At 26.2% G+C, this 20,959-nt stretch overlaps 2 protein-coding genes across 5 annotated transcripts in view; both read left to right on the forward strand.

Moving 5' to 3' along the window:
• Window positions 1–4,459, forward strand: part of LOC130678213 (geranylgeranyl transferase type-1 subunit beta) — an 11,972-nt gene extending 7,513 nt beyond the window's left edge. The window contains exons 2-4 of one of the 2 annotated variants that reach the window (XM_057485294.1): window positions 1,401–1,810; window positions 3,198–3,558; window positions 3,874–4,459. In XM_057485294.1, coding sequence (XP_057341277.1) covers window positions 1,401–1,810; window positions 3,198–3,558; window positions 3,874–3,995 — 893 coding nt within the window. In that variant the 3' untranslated portion in view covers window positions 3,996–4,459. Of the gene's footprint in view, window positions 1–671; window positions 1,811–3,197; window positions 3,559–3,873 lie in introns of those variants that run through there. The other variant, XM_057485293.1, reaches the window with a different exon arrangement.
• Window positions 4,460–5,302: 843 nt separating this feature from the next.
• Window positions 5,303–18,275, forward strand: LOC130663932 (tumor necrosis factor alpha-induced protein 8-like protein). Of its 3 annotated transcripts, XM_057463532.1 has the most exons (5): window positions 5,304–5,516; window positions 10,869–10,947; window positions 11,245–11,382; window positions 13,080–13,348; window positions 15,343–18,275. In XM_057463532.1, the coding sequence occupies exons 3-5, from the start codon at window positions 11,373–11,375 to the stop codon at window positions 15,694–15,696; spliced, it is 633 nt and encodes a 210-aa protein (XP_057319515.1). In that variant the 5' UTR covers window positions 5,304–5,516; window positions 10,869–10,947; window positions 11,245–11,372; the 3' UTR covers window positions 15,697–18,275. The 3 variants fall into 3 exon arrangements, with proteins under 3 accessions (XP_057319499.1, XP_057319515.1, XP_057319506.1); XM_057463516.1 differs by lacking the exon at window positions 11,245–11,382 and having other exon boundaries at window positions 5,303–5,516; XM_057463523.1 differs by lacking the exons at window positions 5,304–5,516; window positions 11,245–11,382 and adding an exon at window positions 6,197–6,215.
• The last annotated feature ends 2,684 nt before the right edge of the window (window positions 18,276–20,959 follow it).

Raw genomic sequence — 20,959 nt, forward strand, 5'->3', positions numbered from 1 at the left:
CGAAAATGCATTTAATAATTTGAAAATAATTTACGGTACTGAAGTTAGTCGATGTCTAATAATTTTTGAATTTTTTTAAAAACGACAAATTATAAAAATTAAACAATGGCACCTGTAGTTTTTTTAATTTACTACATGTGCATATTTTTAGTTTAGTTTTTTTTTAATCGATTTGTTGAAAAAAAAAAATCCAACTGTCCATTGTCTACTAATTTCAGGACCATGACAGTTCAAATATTTATAAAATTTTTTATTTTAAAAATAGTGAATACTTATAGACTTTAATATTCAAAATAAAATTATTGCAAAAATAACTAAATTTTATATTAATAACAAAATTTTAGTAAAATTTACCAGAAAATTTATAAAAAATGAAACAAAACGCAGTTTCATAGATTCAAATATTTATGATCTAGAAGTTAACAGACAATCAGAAATTTTCGGATTTTTTTTTACCGGACATATTGGAAAAAAAAAAAAAAAAAAAAAAATGCACTTGTAGAGAATTTAAAAAACTACAGGCGCAATTTTTTCAAATTTTTTTTTTTTTATAATTTACTGTCTGAAATAATATCCAAAAATTATTAGACGTCTGCTAACTTCAGTATCATGAATATTTTTATCTACACTCGATAAAATCGACTCAATAATTAATTTAACAAAAAAAGAATAACAATAAAATTCAAAATAAATTTTCTATTAAATTTTGAAAAATGAACTCTTCTTAATTAAAACAATAATTATTTTCATTACAATTGATATTTACAGATTTTTTATCGCCCATTTATATAAATTTTACACCCAATTATGTCTCAGTGAATTTAGTGCGCAATGAAAACTAATAAACCGCCTGTATTTTGATCAATAATTAAAATAAATGAACATAATTATATTACTAACTCATATAATTAAATTTAAAACCAATCAATACAATTTAAATATGTTTTATTCAAACAGTCGGTGACACAAAAATTCATTTTCAAATTTACAAGACATTCCATTACAAATATTTTTACTAAAAAACAAAAGTATTATAAATATAAGCAAACAAAAAACATAATCACCATAAATTTAAAAAAATAATAATAATAAAATATAATTTTCTACTTAAAATAAATAAAACTGCCAGTAAATTCTAAATATTTAAAATTAAAAGTGAAATTGTGTCTGAGTAAATCCTAACCTAAGTTCAAATTTTATTTGAAATCAATAAAAAATTTGAATAACAAAAAACTGAATAAATTTTTGAATAATAAACAAAACAATGGCACGAAATTTAACCGCACAATTAGAAAAAAAGAAACACGCACAATATTTGAAAAGAATATTACAAATAATGCCGAGTCAAATGGCTCAATACGATTCAAATAGAATGATGTTTGCATTTTTTTCTGTATCAGGACTTGACATGCTCGACTCATTGAATTTGATAAACGAAACGGAGAAATTATCAGCCATCGAATGGATATACAAATTACAAGTGACAGATCCTGGTGTCAGATCTGGTTTTCAAGCCTCAACGATGCTACCAAATGATACGGCTCACTATCAATGTGGTTATTTACCGATGACTTATACGGCACTTGCAACATTATTAGCATTGGGCGATGATTTGAAACGCGTTAATAAGAAATCAATATTGGAAGGTATGCGTGCATGTCAGAATAATGATGGTTGTTTCATGGCAATGATAACTGAAAGCGAAAGCGACATGAGGTTTCTCTACTGTGCATGCTGTGTTTCTGCGATCCTCAATGATTGGTCTGGAATAAATAAAACTACGGCTATTGATTATATTGTTAAGAGTATCGTAAGTAAATACTGTAATTATTTATTTATAAATATTCTGGCATTATGACATACAAATCGCTTCAAAACTTATCCATGCACAGACAACTTTATAGCATTTCTATATCTAAAACATGTGTACAGTTGGCTATTCGTCATAAGCCTGCCTGTTATTATTTATTGTCTATTTATTTATTAATTTACGCTTTTGGCAATTTTAAAATTTTACAGTTACTTTTGCGTTATCACAGTGCGAATAAAACAAAAAAGAAACTGCAATGAACAGGATACAGAAGTTTGTGCTTAACAATGCGAATAAAAGAAAAGAATTCGCCCGAATTTCTCTATATCAAAATTACGATCGCGAGCAAATTCACGGGAATTAAATTAAAAGATGTATTCATAGATCGAATGCCATAAAAGAATGTTGAAATTAAGGTTGTGAAAAAAATATGTCAATAAGAGAATCAGCAAGATAATTTGCAAGACCGCCAGCAAGACAATCAGCAAGACCACCAACAATACAAGCAGCAAGACAATGAGCAAGACAATTAGGAAGACCACCAGCAAGACAAGCAGCAAGACCGCCATAAAGACAATTAGCATGACCACCAGCAAGACAATGAGCAAGACAACGAGCAAGACAATTGTATTGCTGATGGTCTTGCTAATTATCTTGCTAATTGTCTTGCTGCTTATCTTACTGGTGGTCTTGCTGGCGGTCTTGCTGCTACTACCTTACTTTCAACATTCTTTTATGGCATTCGATTTTTGAATATATCTTTTAATTTAATTCCCGTGAGTTTGCTCGCGATCGTCGTAGTGATATAGAGAAATTCGCGTGAATTTTTTTCTTTTATTCTTATTGTTGAACACAAACTTCCGTACCCTGACAATAATTAACAGATGATCTTGAGGAATAAATTACTAAAAAAAATAACAAAGTATTTTTATATTATAATTATTCTTAATTGTTGGACTCAGCCTTCACTCTGGTTTCCATTTCCACTTGAATTTACTTTTTGAATGAATAAAACTAAACGCATGGTAGTGGAGAGACTGAAATTTCAATAAAAATTTCCCCTACGTCCCCTAGACCAGTCTTATGACGGGTAGTCGACTGTATCCTTGAACTGGTTACTCCAAAACATCTCTATCCAGAACAACTCTCAAGCTCAAGTTTTACTCCGAAACTTCTATTCAATGCCAAAACTATCCGAAATAAGACTATTCGTTATCGATGCAACTAAAAAATCATCTGCAACTGAGAAAACTTGTTAGCTAACATGGAAATTGACGTTTTTTTTAAATAACCGATGATTTTTTAGCTGCGTCAATAATGATAATTGTTTTGCCTAATTGGCTAAGCGTTTAATGTACTGGGGATTCTCTCATTAGAATAATTACAGTCATATGATGGAGCAATGGGACAAGGACCTGGACTGGAGTCACATGGTGGATCAACGTTCTGTGCGGTTGCCAGTCTATATCTCATGAACGAGCTCCACAATGTCCTGAATAAGGATCAAATTGACAAATTGAGACGTTGGTGTCTCATGAGACAAACCAGTGGGTTTCAAGGACGTCCTGGTAAACCATCAGACACCTGTTACAGCTTTTGGGTCGGCGCTACACTACATATGCTCGACTCTGGGCATCTTATTGATCCAGTAGAAAATCGAGAATTTATTTTGAGTACTCAAGATGATTCTATTGGAGGGTTTGCTAAATTTTATGATACACGTGCTGATCCATTGCATACTTATTTAGGTTCGTTTTTATAATTTATCAATAATTTTAGTCTCTTATTTTTATAATTTTCGGTACAAAGAAAAAAAAGATTTCTTGGCGCAACAAAAATTTTTCATTATCAAATAAAAAAAATTTATTAGCTCAAGAAAATTTTTTCTTGCCCCAAGACAACTTTCGTTTTCAATCCATAATGCAAAAAATTTTCTTGGGGAGAGTAAAAATTTTTTGCGCCAAGAAGTTTCTTTTTTTTTGCGCAAATAATTGCAGCTTTAAAGTCAATTTTTAAATTTCTGTCTTTATTTTTCTGTTAATAATTTTTTTTTTAAATTATAGGTCTGTGTGGCTTGAGTTTGATGGGAGAACCTGGATTATTGTCAATGAATGCTGCTTTAAATGTATCTAATCGTGTCTACAATCATTTGAAAGAAATTCATAAAAAATGGGAAAATGATTGATAGTTTTATTGTTTTTTTTTTTTAATAAATAAATAAATAAATTTTATCGAAAAAAATTTTCATATCAAGCGCACATTAATAGATTACTCGTGAGATTGTAATGAGATATTGTAATAAATTCTTATAATAATCTATTATATACGTATCATACAATTATCTATATGAGGCTTATATTTATTTATAATTGCTGCATTTTTGAAATTTTTTAAGCAGCTACAATGTATCACAAGTAATTGTAATGATCACAGTAATTACCAGTAACACAATTTACTTTATCTTATATATAAATTTAAAAGTTTATTCTGTTGAAAATATATGATTCTGAACTCAGTAGGCAATTGAAAGTTTTTGGATTTTTTTTTTCGCAAATCAGTTGCAAAAAAAAATAAACTAAAAATATGCACATGTAGAAAATTAAAAAAGCTACAGGTGCAATTTTTTGGAAAATTTTTTTCTTTGTAATTTATCATTTAAAAAAAATCCAAAAATTATTAGACGTCGGCTGACTTCAGTATCATTAAAAATATAATTTATGTATAATGTTAATTACAATTATTGATCAGTTCAAATTTTAATACGTTAAATTTAATATTTTAAAATTAAAAGAGAGTTAAAATTATTTTTCAACTGCATATTGATTATAATTATTATTATTATCGTTGAAAAGTAATCTCTGTGATTGAATATACGGACAATAGTCTTTATACAGGAAGTTATAATGAATGTGAGCACTAGTTTCAAGATGCATTGTATTAAAAAAAAAAGTCTTTTTCTTATGTACCATTAAAATAAATATATATGTGCTTTTATTTAATAACTTTCTTTTTATTTAAAATTTAAATACAATATCATATTTCAAATATTTCATTATTTTTATTTAAATTAAATTTCAAATTTTAGGAGCAAAATTTCTTATCAACTTTTCAATAAAGATATTTATCATCACCATTATTATTATTATTATTATTATTATTATTATTATTATTATTATTATTATTATTATTATTAATAAAAAAAATATAAAATAGTATTTTATTTCAATGACTTAATTGATATCAATTAATAAAAAAAAAATAAACTCGAGCAGTTGACTCAACTGTCAGACTTCAGTGACCGTAACTACTTAAGGTGTTACATTGCACACATACATCTTGTACATACGTTTCATTTATATGATATATACTCATATATACATAACAACGTATATAAACGAATACATAGGATTTTATTTTCCCCCACTCTGTAGCAAGTGAGAGGTTCCATGGTAACTGGGGTGGGTTGGTCGCAACGTCGAATCATAACAGTCAAGTAGATGTTGCTCGTCTGCTTGCGAAGTGACTACATCACTAGTTTTAAAAAAATTATTTATAGACTAGTTTTTAATAATCATCAAGCAAATTTTTAATTGTGCCATTTAAATTAAGTGCTGTGACTAATTTTACTTTTTAATTCAAATACTTTTTGAAATAAATCATTTCCGCCACAAGTTGAGTCGTTCGCGACTCACATCAATCTATCGAGGTTTGTAAATTATTATATATTATATATTTAAATGAACAATAGTACAAAATATATATAGATATACACATATATATTTTAAAATAAAATATTTTAAATTGAATTACTATTATTATCATTTTAACAAGTGGTTTTACGGAGCACGATAAGTAAAAAGTAAACCGCGATAAGTTAAATTTCCCCGGTTAAAAAACAATTTCGCTGTTTATATAAATATTTAGAAATGACTGGAATTTGTTTCCTGTCATTAAAAATTATTTAAATAAATAATCTTATATATTATGATTAATTGACAGAGTAGTTTAGTAATCACTCAAGCGGATGTACGACGGATTTCCCGCGCGAATCTGCTGTCTATTAAATATTTACTTAAATTTTACAATTATTTGTTTACTGTGTAGACAGAGAAATTTATGTGGATGTTGAAATAATGGTTTGAAGAAATAATATAGTGGGTAATTAGACTGAGTAATTGTAAATTTTTCCTGAGTAGTTTTAAACTAAACGTCTTTCAAAATCAATGGGTCATGGTCGTATGGAGGTTCTACGTATAGTAAACATCGTATTGATGTAATTTCAGTTAACCATCTCGTGGATAAATTGTTACTGCGAATTCTTGTGGACACGAACAATTTATAATGACACACGACACGATACTGTGGTAGTTAATATGCAAATTTAATGCAGTGGATATGACTACTGGTTAGTAAAATATATGAAATATGAAAAAGATTACTTTGTTAAAGTTAATTTTTATTCAGCACTTTTCAATAATATCATTAAGTGGTTAATTTAATTTAATTTTAAAAGTTTTATAATTTTATTTGAAATATAACTGGATTATTAGATCGCGAGAATAAAAGAGTTTTTTTTTTCAAATAAAAAAAAAAGAATTTGAGGGAACTTTCAAAATTGAGACAATTTTGAACTTTGAAATAATTAAAAGTGTGCAAATTTTTTAACTAGTGTGAACTTTTTCGCGGGTTTTTGTTTTGAAATTTTTTAAACAAATGTGATTTGAATTGACAATTTTGTAAGTTCAGAATTGGGTGCAATTTTTGGACTGTTTTCGAACGAGTACGAAAAATGATAAAAAATTGACGTTACCAAAAAGTTCTAATAAAAGTCAAAAAATGATAAATATTTTCAAATCATTTTCATTTTCTTTGCCTCATACCTGAATAATTCTAGTGAGAGTCGAAAATGTTCATAATTCCTTTTTTTTTAAGTTTTTCAAGCCCAAAAAATTGTCAATTCAAATCATTTTTACTCAAAAAATAAAAAAAGGCGCAGGAAAATTGTTCACTTTCTAACTTTTTCAAGTTTCAAAAATGTCCAAAGTTCTCTCAACTTTGGAAGTTCACTATCACGAATTTTTTTTACATGGGTATATTTAATGCATGTATAAAATATACATAACATTGAATTTGAGTTTTCAAAATTGAAATAAAAACTTTTCAATAAAAAAGTTTTGAGTATAAGAGTAAATAAAATATTTGAAAAACTTTATTTTACTCAGTAGCAAAACTAAACTTTGAATAAAATTTTATTTACACAGAATCCATATAAGTATTTTATTTATATAATTTTTAATGTCATCCATGGGTGAATCGTGGCGGGAACTAGGTAACGTAGTTAAGAGGCAGGTGTCAGGGATTTCAGTAGCTATAGATTGAGGAAGAAGTCGGCTCGTGCTCGTAACCAGCTGTCGAGCAACAGCTGCATTTAAAATAGGGGATGCAGTGGTAGTTGAATCAAACGGCTGTTAAGCGAAATATATACTCATATATACATAAATAAATATATATACATGTATATGCTTTTATCCTTATCTACCAATTGCAGAACATATATTATATATACATCTCTATTGAAAGGGTTCGTGAGCTCAAGCTTTAACGTTTCAAGTATCGAAGATTAGAGGATGAGAAAATAATTTCCTGAGATAAATTCGTACTTAAGATTAAAAGCTTTTGCTCATTAGACACATGTGTTTTCAAAAAATTTTTAACGAATCTAATCCTCTTATAAATTTTTTAGTCGTCACGTAATTGACTATTTGTTCCTCTGTAAAAAAATTTTGTGTAAAAATTATTCATTCCCACGGTCTAAATTTAACACGATATTTGGTGTAAATTTTACACCTTCATTTACCCTACACTGTAAAAGAAAATTGTTTGAATTTTCAAAAATTGTATATAACGCAATAAACACATACATTTGTGCTTGAAATTTCATCACTAATTTCATATAGAATATAAAATACACGTTTTTGAATTTTCAAATTAACACTTTGGATTTTTAAATACTTTTTTTTTAATTTTCAAATAAGTATTATGAAATTTCAAATAGAATTTTTAAAATTCAATATATGTTTTAGAATTTTCAATACTTGCTTTGAAAATTTAAAAATCAAGTATAAATTCTAAGTACGTTTGTTAAAATTCATATTTTTTATCTTAATTTTGATACCAGCTTGATCATTAAATTACGCATATTAAATTTAAAGCTTTTTTCATAGAAAATACAATTCAAATACCTAATTATGAAAATTAAATTCTTTTGTATTGTAATTTTCAAATTATTTTTAACAGTGTACACCGAGTCGAAAAATTTCCTACAGTGTAATTAGGAATGAATATTAATTAAAAGTTTCCGCTTGAATGTATCTATTGTATTAAAAATTAATTGTACTATCAATGTAATCAATTATCATAATTATTTATTGATTATACAATTGTCTTACTGCAATAATTAATTAGAACAGCATTGGTTGTTATTCAAGTGGAAATGTATGGAGAAATAAAAGTTGTTTATTCAAGTCGTAATATTTGAACTAAAAGTCCATTATTGGTCAAATGGGATCGGCTGTTGTCATGTTATTCGCCTTGAATACTATATTTTGCTCAGGTACTATTCATGGATCGATCCATGCCGAAACCGCGAGCAGAGGCATACCTTTCGCGGACTATTGATTTTTAAATTTTTAGACGAATATTTAAATATAACAAACAATAATAAATAAAAAAAACTACGACAGTAATGAAATTTATTTTTACTAAATTGTTTTATTTTAAAAAAATTTTTTCCTATTGATTTTATTTTTAATATTATATTTTTATTATATATGTAGATGTATATATTTATATAGACGAATTATTTTTACTGACTTATGTTCCCAAATATTACTTTCTATTAAATGTATAAGGATCATAAATATTTTTGTTAACAAGAGTATTTTTGTGGATATGACAATTCTATACAATGAAAATTTTTTGTTTCATTTTTTTTTTTATTATTTAATATCTATAAATAAATAAATAAATAAATTTGTGTAAATCCGTAAGATATTGAAAGTCCCCAAAGACCTTGATAAGTTCGAATGACTTGAGTCTGGAATAAATGTGATGACAAGGGATTTAAAATGAAAAAACTTACACGAGTATATTCCATAAAAATGTAGACATGATTTTATTTTATGTGAATTCAGATTTAACTTTTTTATCGAACATCTTTTTTTTATTCATAACTTATTATTATTTATTATATTTCGATGGTGGCCCAGAAATAGAATTTTGTTACGAATCTATATCTTTGTATCATTATAGCACTTAAAATATATTATAAATAGACAAATTTATGAAAACTTGAATGACAATCTTTTAAAAATATTTTCTTTTCAGTAAAAGCTTTTAATTAACTGAATAAATAATTTTTATAAAATATTAACTGAATAAATAATTGTCACTTCAAATAAGTAAACAAAAAAAAATTTTAATTCATTAGTATAAATTAATTACAATAATAAAATATTTTTTTTTATTGAGGTAGAACTGTCGGTTTTAATATTACCGCTCAAAATTCAATGAAATCCGACATATTAGTAGATAATGATAAGAAAATTAGGAATATTGGTAGATAATGATAAGAAAAAGATCCAATTAAATTTTTGAAGAGCTACAGAGAAAATAAATTCGATGAAACCTGTGATTTCTTATGTAGCTCTCAATTCTAAATATCCCGTGTAAAAAAATTTTTATTATGAATGTAGATATAAATTTCATGACGAAACTCAGATCGTGACACAAATATGACTTTCATCATGAATTTGTATCAACAATTTTAATCATGACAAAATTATGACTCAGTCAAATTTTTATCCAAGTGATCCGAAGTTCATTCACTAAATTAATTTTACAATCGAAACTGATTTAATCGACTACTTGATAGAAGAAATTTATTGGTAATTTCTGAGTCGATAAATTTGACGAAGTGTTTAATACAGTAAAAATTCAGTCGTTTCTATCGAAGTCATTTTAAGTTCAATTCGAAGACGTAATAAATTTTTAGAAGTGATACGGATTTACTAGACGAAAAATTGTGGGAGCAAATTCGTAATGAAAGTCATATTTGTGTCACGATCTAAGTTTCGTGATGAAATTCAGATCTAAATTCATTAGGACCAAAAATTTTTTTTACACATGAAAATCAAAATTTTACTGGTTCTCTGTAGCTTTTTAAAAATTTGGATCTTTTTCTTATCATTATCTACCAATATTCTGAATTTCATTAAATTCTGAATGATAAGTCTAAAAAAGACTGTACTACTTTGAGTTATTCCACGGAAAAAAAAAGATTTCGTGGTGCAAGAAATTTTATTTTTTCAATTCATAACACAAAAAATTTTTGGCGCGAAAAAATCCTTTGATTCGTGTACAATTGATACGAAATATTATTTACTAAATTAAAAAAGCTATAAAATATTATTATTTTCCCCAAAACTTATCAGAAAAAAAAAGATTTTTTGGCGCAAAAAAAATTTTGCATCGAGAAATAAAAACAACAGTTTTTCCTCTCACTAAAAAATTTGTTTTTGCCTCAAGAAATTTTTTGTTTTCTATTCATAATGCAAAAAATTTCTTGAGACAATTAAAAATTTTTTGTGTAGTTTTATTTTGAATTTTTTAAAATTATAAACTTTAATTTATGTTTTTTTTTATTGAACTGCATAAAAATTATCAGCATTTTGAATAAAACGACCTTCTGTCCACTCACTACAATATATGTCCTTGCCATTTAGAAGAACAAGTTCAAGAATGTATACATATATTTATATATATAAGATAAGACTTAAATAATAATGACATTACATTACTCAAAGTTATTTCATTAGAATGTTCATATAAATCCTGTAAAGCTTTTTATCAAGCTCTAGGTCAAATAACAACACAAAAGAAGATGTACTTTAATTAAAGTATAAAATTTATATGAATATAATTCTGTGTACTTTATGTTAACTACTTGACTTTGACCTGACCTTGAAATCTAATTAGTATTCAAAAACTTTGCTTTTAGGTGGCGTGGGGTACAGCTGTGATGGAGTTGCAAAGTTGGTTCCTCTATCACCTGGTAGCCGTCACCGACTGCAATCAAGGTACTTTTTAAACATTTAAACTTAAGTACAAAACTTTTAAATAGCCCCATTAGTTTATGTACGAAACTCACAATTAATGTACATCATTAATAAATAAATTACTCCGTAAAGTTAAACATTTAAAAACAGAGTTTGAATTTGTTTTTCTTTAATCATCAACTCAACATAATTTTTTTTAATACTCATCAATTACTTGTACATAATTTAATGCATCTTTTATTAATTATAATTGTATTATTTATTGTATAACTTTTTATTATTTTTAATTATAATTTTTATTATTTCTTTTTTATTTAGTTAGCTGAATATTTTAATTGACAATTTTATTTACTGTTATCGTAAATACTGGTCACTAGAAACTCAATTACACATTCATCACATTCATTATTGAATCACTGTAAATTCCACAAGGCTTTTAGTAACCGATGTTTGATGGTAAGTGTTTTTAAATTATTTTTAATTTTATTATTTGTACAAATAATTAATAGTACTGTAAGTCTACTAATTAAAAATTATCTTGCATGGAGAGACAATTAACAGAAGGGTTCTAATTAATCATGGGAGTCATTTCCGCAATCGATAAAAATTATTCTCGTGTGTGCCCGGGTCAAAAACATAAAGATTTTGACTTTTTTGACTTGATTTTTAGTGCTATAATTTTTTGACTTGCATTTGACTTTTTTAACTTAAAAATTTACGCCAACTAAATCAAATTAAAGTTATATTAGTTTGGATTTTACTTAAGGGGATACGCTACCGGACCTCTTTCTCACACTTAGAAAAACAAACGGGACTATCTTTGTTGCACTCGTAGAGTAAATGCATTTACTCAGAAAAAAATAAACTTTAAAAATTAGTATTTGAAATTTTGGTTCCATAACTAATGAACTTCGAAAATTTGAACTTTTACACTTTGAACTTGGAACTTTGAACTTTGGCAATTTGAACTTTTGAAAATTTGAAATTTGAATAATTTAGTATTTCTTTCATCAAAAATAATTTTGTTTTTATATAATTATTTTTTTCATGTTTTTCATGTTTCATTCATTAAAGTTCAAACTTACAAAGGTTCAAATTGTCAAGTTCAAATTGGTAAAGTTCAATTTTCAAAGTTCATTAGGTCGGTCACCGAAATTATAATTCGGAACCCGGATGTCAATATGGAGAATTTTAAAATTCCAAATAAAAAAATTTATAATACGTGTCGTCAATTTTCTAAGTATCAGTTACGATTTTTAAAGTTCAAATAGTAATTTTTCTTGCATAGACAATAAATTTTCATACTTATTCTGTAATTATTCACGTTTTGATCATAAACGAAAAAATTACTATTTAGAATGATAATTTTTACTGATCACTTTATCATTATATTACTTGTCATTCTCAATTTATATAGTTCATTTTTTTCCGTGTGAGAATTTTAAAATAATTTTTCTCGGAGACTAAACTATATTGGAAACATTTAATTGCCAAAAAAACATATCTGGCAGCCAAAAGACTAGAAATAAAAAATTCAGCAGTTTTTGAAAAATATTTTGAGCCTTGCAGGTGATAACTCTACTAATGGCTCGTAAGCCAATTAAGAGAGTTAGAGACTCAAAGAGTTATCTCTTGCAAGACCCCAAAATATTTTTCTTTTTGGAAGTCAGTAAAACCCAAAAGAGCACAAAAAACGAGCCATTGTTAGGAGAGTTATTTCCTGCAAGGTCCAAAATATTTTTAAAAAGCTGCTGGAAATTTTTATTTCTCGTCTTCTGGCTGCTAGGTATGTTTTTTGACAACTAAATGTTTCCAATATAGTTTAATTTTTGTATTGCAAGTTTTGAAAGGTTGTGTCTACGATTACGCAAGTATTATTTACGTTTTCAACGTCTAATACGATCAATCTACGATTTAAATTTCGACTCGGGTGGTCATAATATAAATATCTCTAAATACATATCTAAAAAAAAAATTTAAGTTCGTTCATTTTATATTTAAAAAAAAAAAGTTTTAAAATAAATTCTTTTCGATTTGACAAGAATGAAACTCAGCAGATTGGGTTCCTTGTAAAGTGGTCTATAAAAGTTTGTTTTAAATTTGTCATCTCAGTTGTTGTTGTTTTCTTCAAAGTACTTGTATTGCAATTACAGTGATGCAGTCGACGGCTACCGGGGGTGGAGTTTACCCAGGGGGTGGAACAGGTAGCAGAGCACGGGACTTAGGTTTACGAGCACAAAAAAAAATTCTCGGACGAGTTGTTTCTTCAAATGCCGGAAGATCTCTTTTTATAGACGACGCTACGACGTCACTTCTTGACAATCTCTTCAAGCTTATGGAGAGAGCAACTAAAAGTAATCCTAGTCTTGATAAAAAACAACCGGAGAAAGTTTTAAAAAACATTGTTAAATTGTCTATTAAAGTACGTAAAAGAAAAAACAAATTTAATTTAAAAACTAAACAACATTCCCGTCTAAAAGAAGTCGTTAAAAAGCATTCTGACTATTCTTAGCTTCAGAATTTGATACAAGACGAACTTTTTAAACGATTTTTAAAATACAGAGAAGAAAACAATAGAATTTAACTATAAATGAATAATTTTAGATTCTTTGGTAAACTTTCCTTGATTTTCCATTAAAAGTGATAAATTTTATTATTTTTCTTCAGTGCAAAAAACGGTGAGAAGAAAATTAGTTTTATTTCTGAACTTTTTTCTTGTTACGCATATTTTGATAAAGTGAATAGTTGCAAAATATCTCATGAATAAGCATATTCTCAATTGTGCATAAGGTAAAAGCCCCTATACCCGCTCAGTACCATTAGTCGCTCACTTTAACTGTTTAAGGCGTTTTTTTTATAATTTTTATAAAAAAAAATTATAACTAAAAATTTTATTATTGATAAATAATTATTTGTGAATCTAAATATATTAAAATATGATGTATCAAATTATTTTATAATAGATTATAAATTTAAATTAAATGACTGTTTTCAAAATCGCGCTCAGCCGGGCATTTTTACTTTAACGTTCATTCGTTAGATTAAATTTATGTTACGTCAAATTTTTTAAGAATTGTTATAACTATATCTTATTAAATACATTTTTAAAATTCATGAAATTTTATATTATGAAAGAATAAAATAGTATAATTTATAAATTATTTGTCCAAATCAATAAACTTATCATAGTTTAATTGATATTGTCTTTGAGCGACTATAGGGCCATGTGTTGGTCGAGTAATGGGACATCACAACTTTTAGTGAGCGACTATGGGTACACTCAAGGAGCTTATTTAAAAAATTAATAATAATTAATTATCAAGATTATTCTTCAAACTTAAATTTTATTCTAATACTCGAAACTTCAAAAAATAACTATAAAAAAAAAATATGGTTTTTCATTTTATTTATTAATTTATATTGACTGATTTAATCTCACTCCAATGAAAAGTGAGCGGGTATAGGGGCTTCTGCCTTACAGTGTAAAATATTCATGTAAAAGAAATCATCGAAAAAAGATTGAAAAAGCGCTGAATATTATAAACTTGAAAATGTGAAACTTTGAAAAATATAGTCGACTACCTGTCATAAGCCTGGTCTAGGGGACAGGGAAAATTTTTATTGAAATTTCAGTCTCTCCACTACCGTGCGTTTAGTTTTGTTCTCGACTACTCGTTATAAGCCTGTTTTATTTAATATCATTTTAAATGTCATATTTACGTTTTGTTACATACGTCAGTATCCCGATTTTTCTAGTGCTTATGGCGTTAAAATAAATACTTATCTTTTTACACAAATAATAATTGTACTGGAAAAAATTATAATGACAACGGTATTAATTACAGTAATAATAATAATAATTGTTATTGATCAACATAATGCTCAATAAAACTTTTAAATTGTAACAGAAGCTTTAATTGTAATTAATCATTACAATTATCAACAATAAATTATATTTTACTTAATATTTATTAAATTATTATCCGCGAAAGATCGATAGTAAATTTTCATAACTAATTTTGATATTTTGTTCCTATTGTTAGTTTATAATTTATAGAATTTTAACGGAGGCTTATAACGGGATGTCTGGTACGAAACTCAAAAAAGTGGTTAAGTAGGAATGCTGTTTGGACTCAGTACCTGCCGATTGAGAAGAGGCTTATAACGGGCAGGCTTATGACGGGTAGTCGACTGTACACGATTGAGAATATACTTATTCACAAAATATCTTGCAACTATTCACTGAGAAGCCAAAAAAGTATCAAGTCTATTGACTTCCCTTTGAATTTTCAAAAGTTTAAAAAAAGTTCATCACTGTGTCATGTTTTACAGTTTAGAGTAGTCAGCACTTCCGTATCCTTTCGCAATTTTTTTTTTTTACACTTAATATTAAAATTTCTCAAAAATTATTTACAGATCGGATTATTGCAACGTAATCAGCAATTAACTTCATCTGATGAAGTCAAAATAAATGAAATCCGTTCAAGTTTGAGGGCCGCCGCAATGTCTGTGGTTTCATTTTATGAATTAGAATTTAGTTTTGACAGAGTTTACTTAACAAGATCGTTAGAACGCTGTCGAACAGCTATCATAACTTTAATAAAACCACATCTGACAGATAAATCACAAGAAAGATGTGACCAAATATTTGATTTCATAACTCATCAAGATTTTCTTGAGTTTGTTTTTCAACAAGATTCGGAGTTGAGGCCAACACTTGGGTTACTTGTTGATGATATTAATAAAGCATTAGATGCTGGCCATCTTTGATTTAATAAATTTAAAAAAAAATCCATTGCGATAACAATCAAAATACATTTTTTAAAAATTAAAATTTTAAAAAAGTTTGTAAATTATTTGCGTCCCATTTACGATTTCACATCAATTGTCTCTGACTCAGTCAGAAAATTGTTTATTAGATTTTACACGCGATATATTATGGGAAAAAAAATTTTTTAAAATTCAAGTAACAATAAAATACCGCGTGGATTTTTATTGTCGGAAAAATGTGACAAGTAAAAAAAAACTATAGAGCAAAAGTGAAAGTCATATAATTGTTTAGGGTAATTATTTTAAAAGAATTATTGCGATTTTCGCAATAACAATAGTAATAATAACCATAAATGACTGTAATAATCTCTCCAATAATTACTTTTAATATTAATAAGTATATAATTAATAATGTTTATATGTATAGATTTTAGTCTTATTGATATTTATTAATTTTCAATATTATTGTTAATAATAATAACAATTTATTGACTATAAGTGTACCATTACCAAAAAAAAACCAAGAAACAAAAATAAGTAATCGGAGTAAAAATGTTTATCGTGATTTCCTGCATGATAAAACATACTGCCTATGCCTCGGAACACCTAATTATTAATTACTAATTAATACTATTGTAAAACAAGTACATAAATTAGTGAGAATATAATATTAATAATTAAAAAATTGTAATATAGTTTTTGGACTAAAATATTGTGTATAATTTATTTATTGTGAACATGAAGAAAAAATTAATTATTAAAAAATTATTCAAAATTTCCCGGGTCAAAATATCTAGTCTCATCGATCCCAAGTAAACCTCAATCTGACTCCCTGCCTTTATAAATCCGGAATAATTTTTCACCCAAAAATTTCTCAGCAATAATTACTCAAACAAAAATTGATCTGACACAAAAATTTCTCGCTACAAAAAATTCTCAACACCAAAATTACTCTACGTACCAAATGTATATTATTTTTTATATGGGCGCTACGCTCTCCATGTCCATTTTTTAAACACAAATATAAATACTGATTGTTATAATAACATTAAAAATTTCTATATTTATAAACATTTTCATTTATTAAAAACTATTAGAAACTAGTAGAGAGGTTAGCATACAACAGAGCGATGAAGAAACAACACCAGATTAAATATGGCTCCCGGCTTTTATTAATCCCAAATTATTTTCAGGGTTAAATATGTTACATACAAAATTTTTCCCCCGAAAAATTATGTCTGGAGAAATTTTTACACCGATAAATATTTGTGGTGAGAAATTATTGCTAAGAAATTTTGTCGCAAGAAATTATTGCATGAGAAAAAAGAGAGACGGTCACCCTCAATCCAGCCTCACTAAATAAAGAAAGCATTTTGAGACTCAAATGATGTTCAAAAAGCCTCAATGATTCTCAAATGAACCTACTACTCAACTATGTAATTTAAATTTGATTAGTATTATTTGAGGCTTATTGATGCTTTTTGAACATCATTTAGTCTCAAAATGCTTTCTTCACTCAGTGGGGCTGGATTGAGGCTAGATATTTTGACGCGGGTAGTAATAATTACATGTCTGTGTAAAAAAAATTCGTGCAAAAAAGATTTCAAAAAAGTTCGACTTGTGGAAGTTTTAAATTTGAGACAGATTTGAACTTCGAGTGGAACTTTTGTAATTTTGATAGTAAAAAAAAAGAAGTTTGTCTAGGACTTTATAGGAGCGAATTTTGAATAAAAAAAGAAAGTCTCAAAAAGTATTTTTACTACATTTTACCCTCGTTCCGAAAAAGTTCACATTAGAAACCAGTAGGCTAAGAATCAAAAAACGTTTAAAAAAAAAATAAAAATTCGAGGTTTTTGAACTTTTTCGGAATAAGGGCAAAATATAGTAAAAATACGTTTTGGAAATATGTTTTAAAAACGTTCTTTTTAAACTCAAATTTCGCTCATGTAAAATCCTAGATAAACTTCTTTTTTTTACTACCCGTACAAAAAAGTATATCCTTATATATCCGAGCAAATCTGTATATTTGTCACATATATTTATTTATTTATTTATAATGAGACCCAACAGCCATATGGCCAATAACAGGGTCACAGTAAATTACATAAGTAATACAATATGATGATATGGCATCGAGTATTAGCATACATAAAAAAAAATTATAATATAAATCCACTATAATTTGTCTTCCAAAAACGAAAAATAAAAAACAATAATATTAGAATGTAATAAAAAAAGATACAAAAGAAATAAAATTTAAATTACATTATTTGAAAACAGGCTACTATATAGTTAGCAGAACGTAAATGGATGTATCTTTTTTTTTATGAGACATATATTCGTATATATATTCAATACAGACATATATTCAATTCTACCCGGATAAATACTTTTTTCATATGGGTATCAAAATTACAAAAGTTCAAAAGCTTTTAAGTTGGAATTTTTTATGAAAGTTTTTTGATTCTCATGTCACTTTTGGTTTTTATGGGAACTTTTTCGGGGTGGGGGTGAAAAGTTTACTATAGTAAAAATATGATTGGAGAAAGTCTTTTAAAAACATTTTTTTTTACTCAAAATTCACTCATAAAATCCTAGATAAACTTTTTTGTTTTACTGTCAAAATCATAAAAGTTCAAAAAAAGTTCTAATCTGTCCCAAGCTTAGAAGTTCTACATAACGGACTTTTTTTAGATATTTTTGGAACAAATTTTTTTTACATGGGATTTAATAAAGAAAAAAAATTGTTGAAGATAAAAAAAATAAACAAATAATTAATTATCATAATTCATTAGTGATACACATTTATTTAAATCCTTGATGGATAAATAAAAAAAAATTATTTGTATACGTACAATATACATATGAGCAATTACTAAAAAAATTTTAATTGTCTTTTTAAATTAAGAAGGGACGTAGGATTTAAAATGAATTTTGTATCTTGCTTTATATCAGGAAGAATAAATAAAATTTGACCATTATATAAGAGAACTAAAAACAATAAAATAAAATAATAAATTATTATAATTTTAAATTTTGTAAAAATTATACACATTTTTAAAATAATCAAAATATTATAATTATATACATTTATGTGATGTATTACCATATCGTTATGATACAAATAAATTATATACAAAAAAATTGTTTTTTTTTTTTTAACTCATGTTTTGGAGACGAGGGTCAGCGAGTCGCCAGGTTCGATATTTTTTAAAAATCTATACCGTAACTTATAAACTTACAATAAAATATATATTTATAAGAAATGATAATGATTCTTCACATTTGATCTAAGGAAATTTTATGGTAAGAAAAAAATATCTGATAAATATATAAACGATCTGTAGAATCGAGCTGTAAAAAATTGGGGGTAAATTCAGAGTGATGACGGATTTTATTTAAATGTCACTCGGAGTTTCGAAATTTTATTATTGAAAAAAACTCCTCTTTGAAGTGAATTTCACTCCGGGGATAAAATAAAAACAAATAAAAAAAAACCGCTCTGCATTCACTCCGAATTTACTCCGCATTCACTCCGAAAATTTTATGATCCTGAAGTTAGCAGACAATTGACAATTTTCGGGTTTTTTTTTTAATTTGAATTTAAAGAAAAAAAAACTAGAAATATGCACATGTAAGAAATTTAAAAAACTACAGGTGCAATTTTCTGAAATATATTTTTTTTTTTAATTTATGACTTCTAAAAAAAATCAAAAAATTATTAGACGTTGGCTAATTATGATCCTGAAGTTGGCAGACGATTAACAATTTTTGAATGTTTTTTTCTACTAATTAATTACATAAAAAAAATCTAAAAATATGCACATGTAGAAAATTAAAACATCTATAAGTGCAATTATTTGAAAAGTTTTTTTTTTTATATAATTCATCGTTTTTTAAAAATTTAAAAATTAGTAGACGTCGGCTAATTTCAGTATCATGAAAATTTTTTACAGTCAATTATTATTTTTATAATTTTTCGTGATTAATTGTCTGTTTTCTTCTATTTTCTCTTTACTTGAACACTTAACTCACTGTTAATTTATATTAATCTATTAATCTAATCATTCAAATTTCAATTACTTCGGTAGTGTAAAAAAAGTTTTTTTTTTATTATCAATATTTCGTTGAAGATGACGTTTATTTACATGAAATTATAAAGATTTATATATATATCAGTAGTCACAATTATTATGATTTATTAGTAGGGTGTTATTCAAGACAAATTGCACTCTATTTATTAATTATTAATCTCAAGAAACCGTTTTTTTTTTTTTTTGCATTTATTTTATTATTTTTTTCTACGGCGATATCGTAGTTTATTAATTTGAATCTAAAGGTGAAAAATAATAAATAGCAGATAAATTAAAAAATATTATTAGCATTAGCTTATTATTTATTATCCTAAATTCTTTTATTTTTTTAGCCCTCGAAAATCACCAAATGCGTTGGCTTGCAACATTACATTTTGATAATATATTAATTGGCACGATTATTTTTATTCCTCTGTAATCTGAAAAAAAATTCGTTACAAAAACTTCATGACAGTGAAATTGAAAAATTAAGACAATTCTGAAGTTTAAGTTGAAAATTTTTGAAAATTTTCTTTATTTTTTAACCAAAAATAATTTAATTCAACAATTTTTTGGGTTTGAAAATTAAAAAAAAAATGAATTAATTAGAAATTATGAAAATTTTGGACTAATACCAGAATTATTTAGGTATGAGGCAAAAAAAATAAAAATGATTTGAAAATTTTTTGACTTTTATTACAAATTTTTAGGGAAAGTCAATTTTTCTTCACTTTCCATACTCGTTTAAAAATAATTTAAAAAATGAGTGATTAAAACTAATTATGAACACACAAAATTGTCAATTCAAATCATAGCTTAAAAAATTTAAAAGAAAATTTTAAACCCACAAGAAAAGAGTCCACACTAGTTTAAAATTCTTCACACTTTAAATTATTTTAAAGTTCTGAATTTTTCAACTCAAAGTTCAGAATTGTCTCAATTTTGAAAGTTCGCTGTCAGAAACGTTTTTGTAAGAAATTTTTTTACGCGGGAATTTTCAAATTTAAAATTATAAAAGCATATACAATTATTTAATACTTTGACATGATTTTTTACTGTTACACTAATATCTTTTTTTTTTTTAATTATTGAATATTTTTTTTTAATTAACGAAAAAAAAAAATATACATAATTAGTGCTACAAGCCACTTTGATGAAATAAATTTTTTACAATACATTACAGTTTTTCA

The sequence above is a fragment of the Microplitis mediator genome, chromosome 1 (assembly GCF_029852145.1).
Source record: "Microplitis mediator isolate UGA2020A chromosome 1, iyMicMedi2.1, whole genome shotgun sequence".
NCBI classification, from domain to species: Eukaryota; Metazoa; Arthropoda; class Insecta; order Hymenoptera; family Braconidae; genus Microplitis; species Microplitis mediator.